Raw genomic sequence first — 16,416 nt, forward strand, 5'->3', positions numbered from 1 at the left:
ACAAAATACAAAGCACTTCTTTGCCTTGCAAAACACATTGCTAGGAAAGAGGAGGCCAAGATTAAGGAGGAAGTTAACACTACAAATTCCCACAAAAAGAAAAATGCAAAGCCATGTTCTGTTACAGAAGCGTTAGTCAATGTGATTTGGCTCAAGTAGATTCTCAGTTGCCTATCACGCTTTTTTCTCAGCGGAAGCATCACTTCAGCACTGTAATAGCAACTGTAACAAGAACAATACGCAATGTAATATTTCCGTAGCTGGCTTCTTCTCTGCTTACCAAAAACATAGCATTTTTAAGAAAGTCAAAGAACTCCATTTGTACCTTAAAAAGAGTACATATAAACCCTAATTTTCATCTATAATATCTAGAAAATTATGCACTAAACGATCTATATAAGTACATTATCAGCTCAGTATGAACAGCAGTAATGCTAACTTAATATTTCAGAATAGAGGCCCCCTCAAAAAAAACCCAAACAAACAAACAAAAAAAACCAACAACAAAAAGGTAAGAGATTAAAAACTGTCAGGTTCTTGTACAACTCAGTTAGAGATAAGGAACTAAAAGTGGGAGAATTTGTGGTCTTACAAAAAAAAGACCTCAAGCTCCTATTGCTCTTTTCTGGAATTCTCAGCACTGTTTTTTTCTTGACATCGTGTTTTGTCCTGTTTGTCCTAAGTTATGCCACCCCAACTCCACTAACCTCAGTGTAGAATATGAGAACCAGAGGAAATCAAATTAACTCATCAAGCAATATGTTTCATTAATGTGGTTGTTTTTTCTGAATATCACACTATTAAAATGTGTAACACACTTGCAAAAGATATTCTCAAGACCAAACTACACAGACCAGTAAAACTCTCATCAGAAGTTTGCCATGTACCATGCATCTACAACACTTAGTTGTCAGTAACTTTTTACACTATGGCTACTATGCAGTAGCAGCTCAGGTTGCATGACAGTGACTTCTCTAGGATCTCCTGCTGGTGATTAAAATCTTATATTTTGTCAAAGGCCACTGCAAACCTTCCAGTATCACTTATTTTGTAAGTTAAATGGGAATATACAAGGTGTACCATCCACAGCATGACTTTAATCTGTCAAAAAGAATGCAGTAAAGTAGTTCCAATATGAAAAATGCCACTACTGCAGGTGAGGTGTTGTTCCCTGGCTATGCTAACTGAAAGAAGATTATTAATAAACTGTTTATGAAAGTGAAGTTGACCTCATAGAATGTGATAAATGGCACAAGAAGCTCAAGAAAGGAAAATAAATAATGATGCGTCATTAAACATAGTACACATAAGCCTACATATGTGCAAATAGCATGGGGAACTCTCCTGGCCAGATTTGGTTCCTTGGGTTTCATGCACTTGATTTTACTTTGTTACACTGCAGGAAAACATGAGCCAAAGAGCAGAGTAGAACATAGCTGAGTTTGTGGACACATATTTCCTTTTTTGACATCAAACAGTGTTTGAAAATATGAGCCAAACTTATTTGCCTATATGACTTGAAAGAATATTCACCATTCTGGTTCACTTCTAATGATTGATGCAGTGCATGATTACAGCTCCAGGCCATGAGCTGGTCACACAGTCGGTCTGAAAAGAGCAGCAGCAAAATTAATGGAACACAGGAACGGAATAATGGAAATTTGTTAGTTACTTAGACCCCAGAGACCTTAAATTCCACAGTTTCTGGTTGGCATCACGAACTGAATCACAGAAACATCCCAAGAGAACAAAACCAATACTAATGCACACTGCAACATAAGATATCCTCTGACTACCAAACAGTTAATCCAAACCAATGCAGTTTTAAGGATGTAACACCAAAGTATCTAAAGCTAAAATAATAAAGTGCTGGATATAATAAAGCCATTCAGAGTGACAGTGCTGAATCATTCAACTTGGAACATGCAAACTCTTTTACTAACTGAACACAGAAGTACAGCCAGCCTTGCTCTTGCTGTCTCTGAGGTTACATGACAGACTTTAACTACCAATCAACAGCCAAGTGGACAAGAGTCACAGCATATCTGCTTCCTGGCATCCAGAAGGATACTAGCTGGTCAAAAATACTCAGGCAAAAAGGCACCTGTCTAATATAGGCAAACAGGGAGCCCCCCTTAACTTGCCAGCAGAGCAAGTAATGCATGAGTGGCTTAGAGAAGATGTAGCTGTACACTTGTATTGCCAGTGGCTATATATACATGCTTTTCTTGCATCCAGCTGCAAGTTGATGGAGACTGGCATAGAAATTGGAAATAGAAAAAAGAAAGCTTATTTTGGCAACAGGAGGCTTTCCTGAAAGCATAGTAACTGAACTCTGACACTACTCGGATTCTCTGAATCAACAGATGCCATTTAATTCAACATCTGTTCAGCAAAGCTAATCACATTCAGTGTTTAAACTTTAGACTAGACAGTGAGACAAATTAGAAATCTGAATTCTTAGCAAGTAGAATAGGCAACCATAGGCAAGTTTTTAAAAGCCAAAAATTGCCATGGTTCCCTTAGGTGAGGAAAATTTGAGATGTTTGTAGTTTTAACTCTCCACTCTGCAGACATACATTGTCCCACTAGTTGTCAAAACAAGTAAACTACTGTCCTAACACCTCCAGTATTTGTAGCCTATTTTGTTTTGCAAATCAATTATTAAAACTCTTTTCTCATGAAAAACAGATCACTTTCCCCTTTTCCTCATCTACAGCACTGTAAGCGAGATATTTTACAAAACAAGCATTATTTCCAATAAAGCAAATTAGCTGAAGCAGGTAAATCCCTGAAACTCACTGACAAGAAGTTTTATGAAAAATTAAGTAGATGATATACAGCAACATTACCATGAGCCTCTTACTCACTCTGGTGCATTTCTCAGCATGACAAGACTTTGTTTCTGAGGTATAAAGAGACTCCTAATTAAATCTTCATTCTTCAGTGTACCCAGATTTATTCTTCTTTACATGACCTCAGATTATTATATTTAATGCTGAATAACATTAACTTTTTGCCTAAATTCACCAAATTACAGATGGGATTTCCTTACAATTCCTTGTTGTTTCCATTTTCTTTAAAATACAGTGCTGCACATTCTTTAGATAGAAATTCATTGCACTACTATTCCAGTTTTCAAAGTAGGAAAAAAATTTCCGTTTTAACATACTATTAGTATGTTGGAGTGATCTTAATCCATAGTCATAAAATTCCACATAATTGCCTGTGTCTTAATAGCCTTAGGCATTAAATACAACCACTGGTCTTTGCACACTGCCTGTCGCGTTTAGTGCTTAAGTATGGACATTGTATTTTTTTTAGATTCTTTTCAGTCCTTTAATGATTATGTCAATTAATAATGCATCATTCTCTCTCCTCTAGCTAATTTTAATTGCTGTAATTTATGTCCCTAGACAATTTTTGTACTACAGATGGAATCTAAAATACTGTAGCTCAGTTAAAAGATCACACTCCCAAGATCCTTAGCAGACAAACAATAGAATTTCAAGTTTATAGACACCACCAATAATTGACATGAATTACTGTACAAGGAAACAGTCATGATATTACAGGTAATAAACAGATCCTTTTTATGTTCTGGAGCAGTGTGGACTTCACCCGTAGGGTTTTGACAATTAATTATAGCTTCACAGTGCTTTATGAAGATAGTCAGATACTCAGTTTCCCTTGAAAGGGAAAAATCTGTGTGTTCTTTTAACTAGGCATAGTACAATCCATTCAATTCACCCAGTAGGACCTCACACTGTACTAGAATACTTTCTCTTCTCAAGTGCATCAAAATCCACTAAAGATTTTGGACCAAATCATATTTCCCCTTTCATGGAGAATGAAAGGTCAGATGAATGATTCAACATCAACAAGGTCAGAAATCCATGAAAAAAAGATGTGAGTGGCTAACCTGCTTGCTATTTCAGTAGACAAATATATACTCTGGATTTAATTTACTCTCACCTGGAGTTCACTGGAACACTGTTGCAGATTACTTTAAGACTAGTGACCCCTCCCTGGGGGTTCAGTGCTGTACTGAATGAAACTAAAGATTCTGGACATAATTTGTAATTTCTGCTCTTGATATAAGTAGTATATTTCATAGGGGACAAAAACATTAAAACAACTGCCCTCAAGCACAGTAATATCCATAATTCTTGCAGGACAAATGTGTACCTGGTTAAACAATCAAATAAATTTACCTCTACAAGTGTCACAGACAGTGCAATTTATCCCAGTCATCCTTAACTGATCCTTTCTTTTTACACAGAGTATTGTTTCTTAATAGACAAGATGACTAAATGAAAGATAAACTGGAAAGCAAAACTTGTTGCTAACAATGCATAATAATAATTCAATTTCCAAGCACCAACTGAAGAATTTTTGAAACAGTACACATTTTTAAGTAGTCTATAGTAACATGCAAGAATGGATGTCATCTTCAGAGCTCGTCTAAAACACTCCATAAAAATACAGGCACAAGTAAACAGAAAAAGGTAAAATCCTTTATCATCCTGCTAATACACATTCAGCCAAAGCATCCCACCTTACAGAGGTAACATCCATCCTTCTTGATTTCTAGAAATTATCAATTTGCACCTGCAGATGAAGTTTGCATCTAACGACTTCAGCATTACTGTCAAACTCACTTTGAATTATTTTTTTGTGCCACACATCTGACAAACTTCCTACTGTTGTGAACAGCCATAGCAGATGAGTCAATTAAGAGCTATATACTTTACACTCATCTCTTATTTAGCACTGCAGTTATTTCTTTTTAACATCATGTACTGTATCTTATTCTCAAGCTGGAGGAAAGCTCAGCTTCATATTCGTATCTGCTTATAGTTCTGATGACTCCCTCTCTTTTTCCCTCTAAGGCATTAAATATGCAGAGATGTACCTTCTCTCACGTCTTTCAGAAGAAATATCCTATTCCAATCCCTGCTACCCTCTTTTAACCTCATGCACACACTCCCTTCTCCACCCTTCAGTCTCTAATAACAAATGCATGGCTGACAGCCACTTCTCTTTCAGAACTCTGAGGATAGCCACATGTCAGACCACAAAATGAACTGATTTTTTTTTTTTTTTTATTTTCTGACTACAAAACTCCCCTTCCCCCAAGCTGACAAACTGGTATCTTTTCTTCACATAGTTACAGTCTCTGCAAACTGCTAACGTCTCAATGAGAGCCCAGCTGAATAAATCATTCAAAACGAAAGAGCAGCTTAAGCTGTAAGTGACCTGAAACAGCTGCTGAATTTTTAAATGCTCACATCCTCCCGTCAAAGCAATGATATATTCTGTATAAACAAACACCAGCTTCTCCAGACCTGCTGGGCTTTCAGAAAACAGGGTTAAGGAAGCACAGGAGTTGTGAATGAGCAGGGATAATTAAGCTTTTTGAAGGACTGCAACATTTGCCATTAATTGCCTTGACGTGTACAGAGTGTAGGAACAGCCTCAATAAAAACTGATGTTCAAATTCCACCTGCACTCATCTTTTAAGCACGTCTTGCACATTGATTTTGACATACATGTGTATTACAGAGTATGATATTTGTATTGTGAAAATCCTTTAAGACAAAAGGTGCACTTGGGAGGGAAAATGTCAGCATTATTCTGTGGACAATTATATACTGTATTTTCCACTAGTTGTAACAACTGTTGTTCCAACTTGAAAAGACACTTTTCTTCCAAAACAGAAAACCATTTACATATATTTTTCTATAGGAAGTGTTGGCTATTTTTCATTTATTTGTTACTCTTAAGTTTAAACTAAAACTGGAATGAGCTTAAATTATAAGATCCAGTGTAGAGCTCCCAAAAGCTTGATGTAGATTATTTATGTAACTATTTAATTCTATGGCCTAGATAATATAACATTTGAAGAAAATAAGACAAGTGAAATTTGCTACCAGTCATATTTTTGTAAACACTTTGTGGACCACACGGAATATAGTACTCTCTGTAACACACTGTCAGTGAAAGGCAGCTGCTTCCTAAACTAGGAATTTCTAGGCAGGAGCAAGGAATTGTAACAGAACAGAGAAAATAATTACAGGGGAATATAAAAGGCATTTAGCTTCAAAGATGATAATAGCAGGCAGAACAGACTTTTTGTAGTTCTTAATTTTTTATTGTTACCATCAAAAAATGCCCATTTTATTTGAATTTGTCCAATAAAATAAATCCAAAATACAACATGCAAAGTTCCTTGCTCCTGCCTTCATACCAGCTCATTCTATGTGAATAACTGAAGGGACATTCTGGTCTCCTCTACTCACTTATCCTTTCCAACAATTTCAGCTATAACTCCTTTCTAGCCACCAGGATAAACTATGTTTGATGGCTAAATTAGAGAAGTAAAAAGTAAAGTTCCAATAAGAATGACTAAACCCAGCAAGAGCTGACAATACAGGTGGAGAAAAATGGAAGCTATCAATGAAACAGCATGTAAATTCAAGCCAGGGAAAAAAAAAAAAAAATAAAAAACCACTACTATAATCTGCAGCTTTTGGGAAACTATTCTAGCCATCACCAGTGACTCAAGACAGCTATAACCACCTTAAGCATCTTCCTTTGATTTACAGATGAGAGGAGGACTCAGTTTGATCCCCTCATGTAGAAAATAACTAGAATCCAGTCACACCAAACCAAGAAGGTCACAGTAACCCTGTTTTGCATCCTACACCGCATTCAGTTCGGGTTCCTGGCTCTCTTTAGGTTCAGTAACTGCCTCTGTCCTATGTCAGGTCATTCTCTGCTAGAAGAGCAACACAGTAATACCAAATATGAACCAAATAAGCTAAGGTAGCAGCAGAGATCTCCATATGAGACACGCTGTCTCCTCATTCTCTGTGGGACATGCTTTGATGAGTGGACAATATTTATGGCATATTCTAGACTTGTCCTAACGAAGACTGAGCTATTCAAGAACTACTCCGGGTTTTCCCTAGTAACTTCTCCAATAATGTAATGGAGACATCTCCTCATTGAAAATGGGTATCCCTATTGCACTCTCCATTAGCAGAGACATCAGAGATGCCCATCGCCATACAAGAGGCTGACTGGATGGATTTAGTAGGTCGGACATAACACTACAGCTGCACTTCATTTGGAAGGAGACAGCTCATAGTATAGCAAGGGATAGCAGTAATAAATTACAATTTAATTTTTAAGTACTCTCCTGCTTGGAAGGAATTCAACTAAATGACTTCCACAGGTCCCTTCTAGCCTACATTATTCTATGATAAAGAAGCAGAAACAAAAGAAACAACAGGAGATTTCAGTTTACCATAAAATCACCCAAAGCTTGTTGTTGGTTTTGGTGTGTACTGCACAACAGAACAAGCACTAACTATTTTGTGCATGTAAAGCTACACAAACCATAATCTACCACACCTTATTTCTAAGAAAAGCTTTTAATTGTTACGTTATTCAAACAACTGCTCTAACATTACAAGAATATTCAAAAGAAATTCGGAAGCGGTCTGAAAGAGGCAGCTTCTTCCATCTCTTACATTTTTATGCAGGTAATTAAACACAACTTAAATTTGAAACAGTTCATTCAGATTTGTTAAATTAACCATACACAACATAGATCAGGTCAGGAGAAACATGAAGAATCAGCAGTAAAAAGGACAGAATTCTGGCACATATGTGTCACTGTAGCTTTCTCAACTCTAAGACTGCATCGCACATTTACAAATGGTATTAGCTTCAGGCTTCTACTTAGGAATAAATACTGAACCTCTTTAAAATTTGGTCATAGCTTCTTACAAAAGAGTCATTTCTGTATTTCTTTAAAGTCATTCTGAATACACCAGATGCACAAAGGCAAACTGAAACTATCAGAGCCTGATCAGATGAAACAAGTGAAAAATCAATCTCTGGTTGACAGAGAGACACTAAAATTGAAACATTTTCTCTTTTTCGGTGAGGGCTATACTGCAATGCAATCCTGAAATCACAGCTACTGCTGAAGACTGACAACCTTCCAGCTATGTTTCAGAAAGCACAGCTTGATGAACTTTATGGTCAGCAGAGACTTATGTAGGAATAACTGTCACAAACTCAGTCACATTCATGGCAACTTTGCAAGACAATTTCACATCAAGCTATCAAAATATCTACTGCATTTTGAGGTATAAAGAAGGTAACATCATCTGCAGAATATATAAATTTAGGATGGCATTCATGCCTGCATAAGAATGTTGGTACATCATCCTTTACAGTAACAGATTTAAGAACTGTCTTAAAAGCACATTTGTATTTTGGATATTTTAAACTGCAGCTCTATCCTGCATGTGCATCTGCAACACCAGTGTTTTTTAAAAGGAGGTTTAAGAGACATGATAGAAAATAATAAATAAATAACAAAAGCCCAAATACAACTCATCTATGGTGTCCCATGTATGACATAGCCCACTACAGTGCGTGCAACTCTGTCAGACATTTGCCTGGCCATATGGAACATGTAAAGGAACTTAAAGTAAACTTAAAGTTTCACATATAGTAAGTTGTATTCCTCTCTGTCATTTCTCTGATCTGTTTCATCTTTCTTTTTTATCCAAGTATGTGTATGCATAACCTACACTAGGAGACAAATAGTGGATGCATGTTTCTAAGTTTACTGTGAAAGTGTCTGGGATTTTCTATTTCTAATGAACAAAAATGCTTGATCAAAAGGAAGAAAGGCAATCTTTATACAGTTTAAGTACTAAAATTCAAAGTGATCTACCTAGCAATAAGCATAGAATGAAAACAACCCATCTGTTATTGCACATGGAGGGAATAGGTAACAGTATTAAAAAAAACAAACAAACCGAAAACATGAAAAACCCACAATCTAACACACATGAGAACATTATCCAGAACACAGTACAATAAACTTAGTATATTTTCCTTACCTGGTCTTGAAGGAATTCAGGTTCAGCCTGAATTCTTCGATCTGAGAAAGTTCTTCTCGGCTTAGTAGCAGCAACTGCAAATTCATACAAATTAACAGAAACATCAGATATATCTATACAGGAATAATTTATCTCATTGATTTCTTTTTAATCATAAGAGATACCACTGAGCTTGAGATTTGAAAGATATAAAAAGCATGCTCCTAACTTTTTTTGAAGTTTGCAATCTGGTTCTTTTCAACCACTACCGAAGAGAAGCAATTCCCTTATAAATTTATGAATAAGGGAATTACACTGTGTGTAATTCCAATCTTCTCAGTCACAGTTGTTTATTTCCTCTAGCAGTAGGAATATTCAGAGTTGAAATAGGGAAAGGATCCATGGAGACCACCACCAAATCTGAAATCCTGTTAAGCAGCTAACAATACCAAAACTAACAGACCCTGACAGAATAAGCTCATAAAAAGAAAAGACCAGGGACTAAGCTGTGGGGAACTTTAATGGCCTTTATACATAGAATTCCCTGCAGTCTCAGATGACTGACAGAAAAAGTTCTCATTTTCAAGATGTTCCAGTCAGTAAAGAGAGATGGATTTAATACCTCACAATGATAAATTCCTTTTGTTTCAACTTAATTTTCAAGAAAACCAAAACAAGACAGAGGCTGACATTCTAGGTCTTCTGCTGCCATAAGGAAAAAAAAATCCCAGGAAATTACAGGACATATTTTCATCATTTAAGTACAAAGCCACATTGTAACAATATAGCAAACTACAACTTCAGTATTATTTCTACAGATTCACTCTTTTTCCCTCACCTTTACAAAAAGGAGAAGGGCTGCAGTGCCCAGTAGAACTCAATGTGGTGGATCTTTTACATACATGCTCTTAAAATACAGGAAAAAATCTGTTTAATCACCAGTGCAAAGTCCCATTTGGATGGCAGTGGTTTCACAGCAAGCAAGCCCATTTGTACAGCCCTGTACCAGGAACGTTTTTATTATGTTCAATGTGTTTTACAGGTAACAAGGACATGAGGACAGATAAAAGGGTATGCGAGTTCTCCCCAGCTGCTGCAGGTACATGATCTCAAGCAAAAGTGCAGAACATATCCATGGAATACACCAAGCAAAGACACTGCTTATTTGGTGTGGTTCTCTAAGTTGCCTGACTGAACAGACCAAGTTCCCAAGAACCTGTAAAAGGAAATTTCTCCTGTCCCTCTAGATATTGCTTATTTGTAACATATGATCATCAGTAAGTGATTCTTGTGTCATAAAAAATCCCAAAATAAACCAAGTGTGAACAAATGTCCTGTAACAGCCCAAAATTCCACACTTCCCCGCCACACCCATCTCACTACATGGACAACAAAGGTCCCAGGATTGCTGTAGAAGTGTTTCTGTCTGCTTTTTGCAGAACATTCAAAAAGCTATTTCTAGCTGCTCTTGTTGCTGTGACAAGCAAAACAAAAACTAAGTAAGGATTTTATCTCCAAAGGAAATTTGTGGTAAAAACTTCAAGGAACAGACAGTGCAGAAAGGATTGGCTCTAGAAGAGCAGTTTCTCAAGGCCCTGTAAGCAATCGATGTTGTAATTGTCAGAAAATGCTAAGGTTGTTTTGGATTATGCGTTACTTAATAGATCTGTGATACAGACAGTATGAACTGCTACCAGAAATGGGTGTGAATAATCATTCCGCATTTTTCAGCCAACTGCTGTATAACTTCACTTCCTTAAAAATGTATGTAAACTTCATGGATGAGCCCACCCAGGTGCCAGAGAATCCCATTTGCATCAGAAAAGATCTGCCCTTAGACAAGATCTTCATAACTATTTTATGGTTATATTCAGGTTTATCTGCATAACACAGCCATTCAATTAGAGAATTGCATCAGTTGCAAACCTCCCTACCAACACCTGTATTGGTTCTAGCTTAATTTAAAGCATGAAAAAGAGGGGAGCTCCTGGGTAGCTGCCAGCAGTAATGTCCTCCTGCACTTTAGTTTGTTTCCTCCACAGGAGACAGATCAATATGCAAGAAACAAAAACAAAATCAAGAAAAGCTAAAAGCTTAGTCATGTAAATCAGGGTGGAGGAAAAGTGAAAGAAAGCTCCTCATTGGCATTCTACAACTTCTGCAGACTCCCATGGCCCATTAGCTAATTTCTGTTAAAACACAGAACTCTGGAATGATAAATGCCAGTGGCACATTTCTAAAGGTTTGTGGTTACTGAAATAAACATGTCCCTGTTCCCAGGATACCAAGAGACAGAAAATTAACCAGAGGTTAACTGGGTCATTAGCTACAGCACAATATAGGTCACTGGAGATTTAATTTAGTTTGTATTCGGCTAAAGAATCAAATACAGCAACCAGTTCTCACAGCAGGAAAGCAAGTAACTTATCAGGATGCTGATGTATCTTAGATACCAGGGCACCATGTCTGTCATGATTCATACCACTTTCAACTGATGTCACATTAATTTGATTAAACAAAATACAGTGTCTACATGCACATGCATACAACTTAAATGGTTCTGAATCTAAGAATTCAAATACATGCACAAATATTGAATATTTAACATTGTATGCAGTCTAGAGTTTTAACCTTTTTTTTTAATACACTGAAAAATATCTAAGAAAGCTTTTCCTCCAAAATAGGGTTGACAAGAAAGTAGTCAATACACAAGTCTAAAAAAAAAATCATGTGGGTTAAGAAAAAACCCAGATCATTAGGTTTTAATGATTTTGGTCAGCACCTAAATAACATATAAGTATTTTGCCTCAAAATATGTCTCTTATGAACAACATATCTCAGCAGCTCTAACATGAGAAGCCAAATACCTCAAACTCTGCAAGAATTGAAAATATTAAACAAACATTTAGAACCTGCTTGTACCAACACATTTGCATCAGTCTGCATTAAAGAGGAGAGTTCTGAAAGACAACATGATTAATCAAGAATTCTGTATAATGTATTTCAAACCTGAGGGGTTGATTCACTTTTTTAAAGTAGATTGATCTTAAGGCCTTGAAACAGGATTAGATAGATTTTCAAAAGAAATAGATTTAAGCAAGAAGTTCAAAACCTTTAATTCTCTGCAGTAAAATTTTTATTAAAAGTGTGTATCTTTCCTAAAATTCAGAGACTTATAGCACCTGATTTAGTAACTTATAAACCTTAAACTTTTCATTACTTAATGCAAAGCTGCAGAAATGTGGCTTATGCGTTCTCTTGCCAAAACTTTCAACAAGATCAGAACTGAAAAAAAAAAATAAAATCAGTGTTTAGCAAAACTCCATTCCATAGTACTAACCAGTCTAGCTTCATAATCACATGAACATATAATTTCTGCAGCACAGGGTTTGCAGAACAGATGATGTAAAACATAACAGCATTTAGACATCAGAAGAACCACCATGAAATCATCCCCCAATACAATATGGTTTCCATACCATATGCTTTAGTGTCATTGTTTGGAATTTGTTTTTCCGCCCATCCTCCAATAGATGATGCGAAATATTCGGTAACATCTAAAATTTACAGCCAGCTAAATGTTATTAAACTCCTGAGATACCTTTTTACAATGCAGTAGTAAATCAACCCATAAAAGGCTGTCTGGGAAATTAGTTTATTAAGTGCCTCAGCTCTATGCCTACCAAGAGTCAAAGAAATCCTTACCATATTCCAGCTTAACACAATATACCAAATACATTCACAGGTCATCAGATAAGCAATTCTAAATGCTGTTGCTTCTGAATAAAGCTTACATGGGACTTAGAATATAGTTTTAAATTAACAAGTCTTACTGTTTGTTTTTTTTTTAACTAAGTCATAGAGAATCATTAAGTGTTTTCTTTCATTGGAAATGTTCTCTTTGAACCTGCCATTTTTCTAACAATCTCCTCTCTTTTTCAGCTGTCTTTTTTTCCTAAACAATCTTATTCCAATCACAGTTACACACGTATCTTCAAGTTAGTTATCTTCTCTTCTTATCACCTTACTGATCCATACACAACAGAGCTCAAACCTGCAAACCACCATCCAGAAGAAAGCTTCAAGAATCTTTGCGAAAAGTGCAATCCAATCATAAATTGTCAAGAATTGTTAAAACAGTAGTACAGGTTCAATTTAGTGAAAACATACATTAATAGGCAAAGAAATTCCATCAGGGGTTCCTAACGGTGACATGTAAACCCAGTACAACCAGCAGAACTTGTTGAGCCATGGGGACTTCTCATTATCATACCTCTTTGCATCTGTATTCTTGTTACACGCTAAAGTGCCTATTATCAGCTGCAACAGGAGATAAAACACTGAGCCTGACAGGTCTCTCTAACTGCCTTGGTGTGAGAATAAGAATACTGGATTAGGCCAGGATGTTACTTATCTGCAGTGGCCTAGTACTATCTTTACTTTTGATATTCTTAAACAGGCATTTTTTAAGTAGACCAATAAAATACACACCAAGTTATTTTCCAATTTCTGCTAATACAAGCTGAGGCACTCCATTGTTCAAAACATGTTTTCACCACCTTCAGTACACGCTTGATAATATTGCTTATAAACCCACCTCAAAATAAAGTCTTGAAACAAACAGGAGCAATGAAATTTGGTCTAATATTTATGCCATTTCTTGATACATTAAGGACATTCATGCCTTACGTATTGACATTTACAGTTGTTTACCCATCACCACAAAGCTGCAACCTTCATTTCAGAATACTATATATAGGTTAGCAACAACTAATAGCCTAATAGATTAATTTTATTTCAACACTCTCTCCCAACAATCCATTAAATATGGCTAATCAGTACTAATGATTACTCATCAGAATTTTTCTTTCAGCTCCCAAACTGTTTAAACTCTCTGAACTTAGAGCTGCTATTCTGATTTTACTGCAAAAGGTGAACTAATGCTGGAAAACATGCACAGAAATACAAAACAAAGTAAAACTAGTATAACATTTTTATAGAATTCAGAAATATTACACATCCTTTTTCTTCCTACAAGGTCAGCCATTAATTAGCTGAAATCCTCCCTTACTGAACTTGTATTATCATTTCAGAATTTCTTCCCCCACACCATTTAAGAGAAGGGTGAGGAAGAGTGGTAGGGACAGGCAGTGGAGAAGCAGTTAACTAGCAACAAACTACATGGAGAAAGTCAGACCATTTCCAAAAGTTAAACAAAAATTCATAACCAGCATACTGATAAAAAACAAGAACATGTTCTGTCAAGAATACTGCAAGAGACAACTGAAAAGGCAGGCTTTATCTGCTCTTCATGAAAATTGGCAAAGTCATGGAGTATTCTTCCCAGAAGTATGATCTCACTGAAATCTTTAACCAAGAGTGTCTGATGGGTTTGTAGACGTTCTTGACCTTACTTTCACTCAATTCTAAATTCCACAGTAAGACAATGCCTTCAGATGGCTAAAGGAAGTATGTTCAGAGGAAAAAAGGGATGAAAAAATACTGTGTTTCATAGAGGAAACAACTATTTCAAAAATATTTTAATCATTTTATGCTATCTACAAAGATGTAAATTAGAGATACCTGCCACTTAAATTAATTACTTCTAAAAATAACCCTGAAGGAAAGGTAAAATATAAGTTTGCACTATAAAATATATGTTTTAGATTTTTTGGAATTAGATATTAAATCTAGCATCTCAAAAATACGTATTTCTATTACTCAGCTTAAGTGTTTGCTTTATTTGACCACCTTCTCTCTCACAACAATGGTTCTTATTCATATATGTAAATCAGTAATATTTGCGAATTTGGTATTACCAAGTCTGTTTGAAATATCGTTTGTAGGTAAGCAACTGTAACTCTTCCAACCTGAGATCCTCATAACAGAAATGCTCAAAAGGAAGTTACAACAGTGAAATACATAGACTCTCTTAAAAACAAAACATAGCCAGAGCAAAACATCATCCATTACAACTTACCTTTTTTTTAATGAAATACTACCAGCTACTTAGATTAAAAAAAACTACAGACATTTTCCTATCCATTTAGAAGAAATGACGGAAAAGCTGGTAGTAAAAGGGCAAACTAATCAAATGAGTTTATGAAGTACGGACAAACTTCAAAATTCAACTAGAAAACAAAATTCAGCTAGAAATTACCCAAAAGAAGACTACTTACAAGTAATCTTGAAGGAAAAAAAAAAAAAAAAGAAAACAAATACTAAGCAACAAAAAAATTCACCAAATATTATATAGGCAAAACACAAGCACAATTAAAACTTTTTTTTTTTTTTAAATATCCAAGTCCAGGGGAAAAAAAAAAAATACAATAAATGATTTGAAAATAACACTCTATTTTCTGAATGAGACTAAAACAAACACCTACAAACCCCTCCAAATTGAAATGACAAAATATCCACACAAGGGAAATCCTGTGATATCAGAAATCTGGCTTTGAATTCCATAATTTGTCTTGAAGACTGTACAGAGTTCACATAACTCCTTAATAGAGATTAAAAATAAAGCTGTCCTACTTACACTAACATATTAAGCATTTTACTAAACTTCTCTCATATTCTGTTTCCTATTCCCCCCACAGAAAACAAGAGGAGCAGCTAAGGAAAACTGAGACGGTAGCAGGGACAGTTTAGCTTTTGAACAGCACATTTTAACTTCACAGTTTCACTGCTGCAGGAAATTTTACAAAATGCAAACATTAATTACAGTCTATAAAAAGGATTGACTCTGACTACTCTAATAATACTTTTAATCCAAAAAATATCCTCATAGTGAGAAATTCAAAAGAAACACTAACCATTAGCAGGTATAAACTACAGAATATCTTCATGCAAATTCATTGAAATTATTCCTGGAAAGGAGTGTGAGAAGGAAAGATTTGCTATGTATATAGATAGCACCAAAACAAACACTCCAGTTGCATCCTTTGGAGAACTCAACCACATTATATTCTAGTGCATAAGTTCTTAAAGCATGGCCTGCCATGCCTTATATCTCACATGCACTGAGAATAAAAGCTATTGCACTACAGATTAATTTTGGAATGCAGCTGCCTCTTAACCAGTTTAAGGGCTTTTCACAACGACTCTCTGATGGTATAAGAAAACACTCACTATTAATATTAAAAAAGCCCAAAAACCAATTTTTATTACCATGGTAAAAGCTTCGAGAAAAACATTGTATTTTTACCAATAATCTTCTACTTATTATTAGTCACAGAAAAGCATACCACTTACGCATTTATTTCCATGTCTGAAGGTTGGAGAAAACAAAGGAGATGACACAGATGCTGCACCTCTGCATGCTTTAACATCCACACATAATTTTAAAACAAAACAACAAAAAAAGTAGCTAATTAGAGTCCTAGTCACAGCTCAGCCAGATTTATGCTTGGGGCCTTGCAGTGCAGCTGAATAGCCCAGGGCCAGAAATCAGAAGTTTTTACTACAGCACGTTATTTGCCACTGCCTTAGAGAGTGACCTTGGACAAGT

The 16,416-nt window shown here is 35.8% G+C and overlaps 1 protein-coding gene across 3 annotated transcripts in view; it reads right to left on the reverse strand.

Moving 5' to 3' along the window:
* Positions 1-16,416, reverse strand: part of SULF2 (sulfatase 2) — an 81,805-nt gene that overhangs the window by 64,848 nt on the left and 541 nt on the right. For 2 of the 3 annotated variants that reach the window (XM_056507742.1, XM_056507746.1), the window contains exon 2: positions 8,928-9,001. Coding sequence is in view for 1 of the 3 variants with exons in the window: in XM_056507741.1 (XP_056363716.1) it covers positions 8,928-9,001; positions 16,161-16,164 (78 nt within the window). In the remaining 2 variants the exon portion in view is untranslated. Of the gene's footprint in view, positions 1-8,927; positions 9,002-16,160; positions 16,229-16,416 lie in introns of those variants that run through there. The other variant, XM_056507741.1, reaches the window with a different exon arrangement.

This window comes from Oenanthe melanoleuca, chromosome 20, assembly GCF_029582105.1.
Source record: "Oenanthe melanoleuca isolate GR-GAL-2019-014 chromosome 20, OMel1.0, whole genome shotgun sequence".
Lineage (NCBI taxonomy): Eukaryota > Metazoa > Chordata > Aves > Passeriformes > Muscicapidae > Oenanthe > Oenanthe melanoleuca.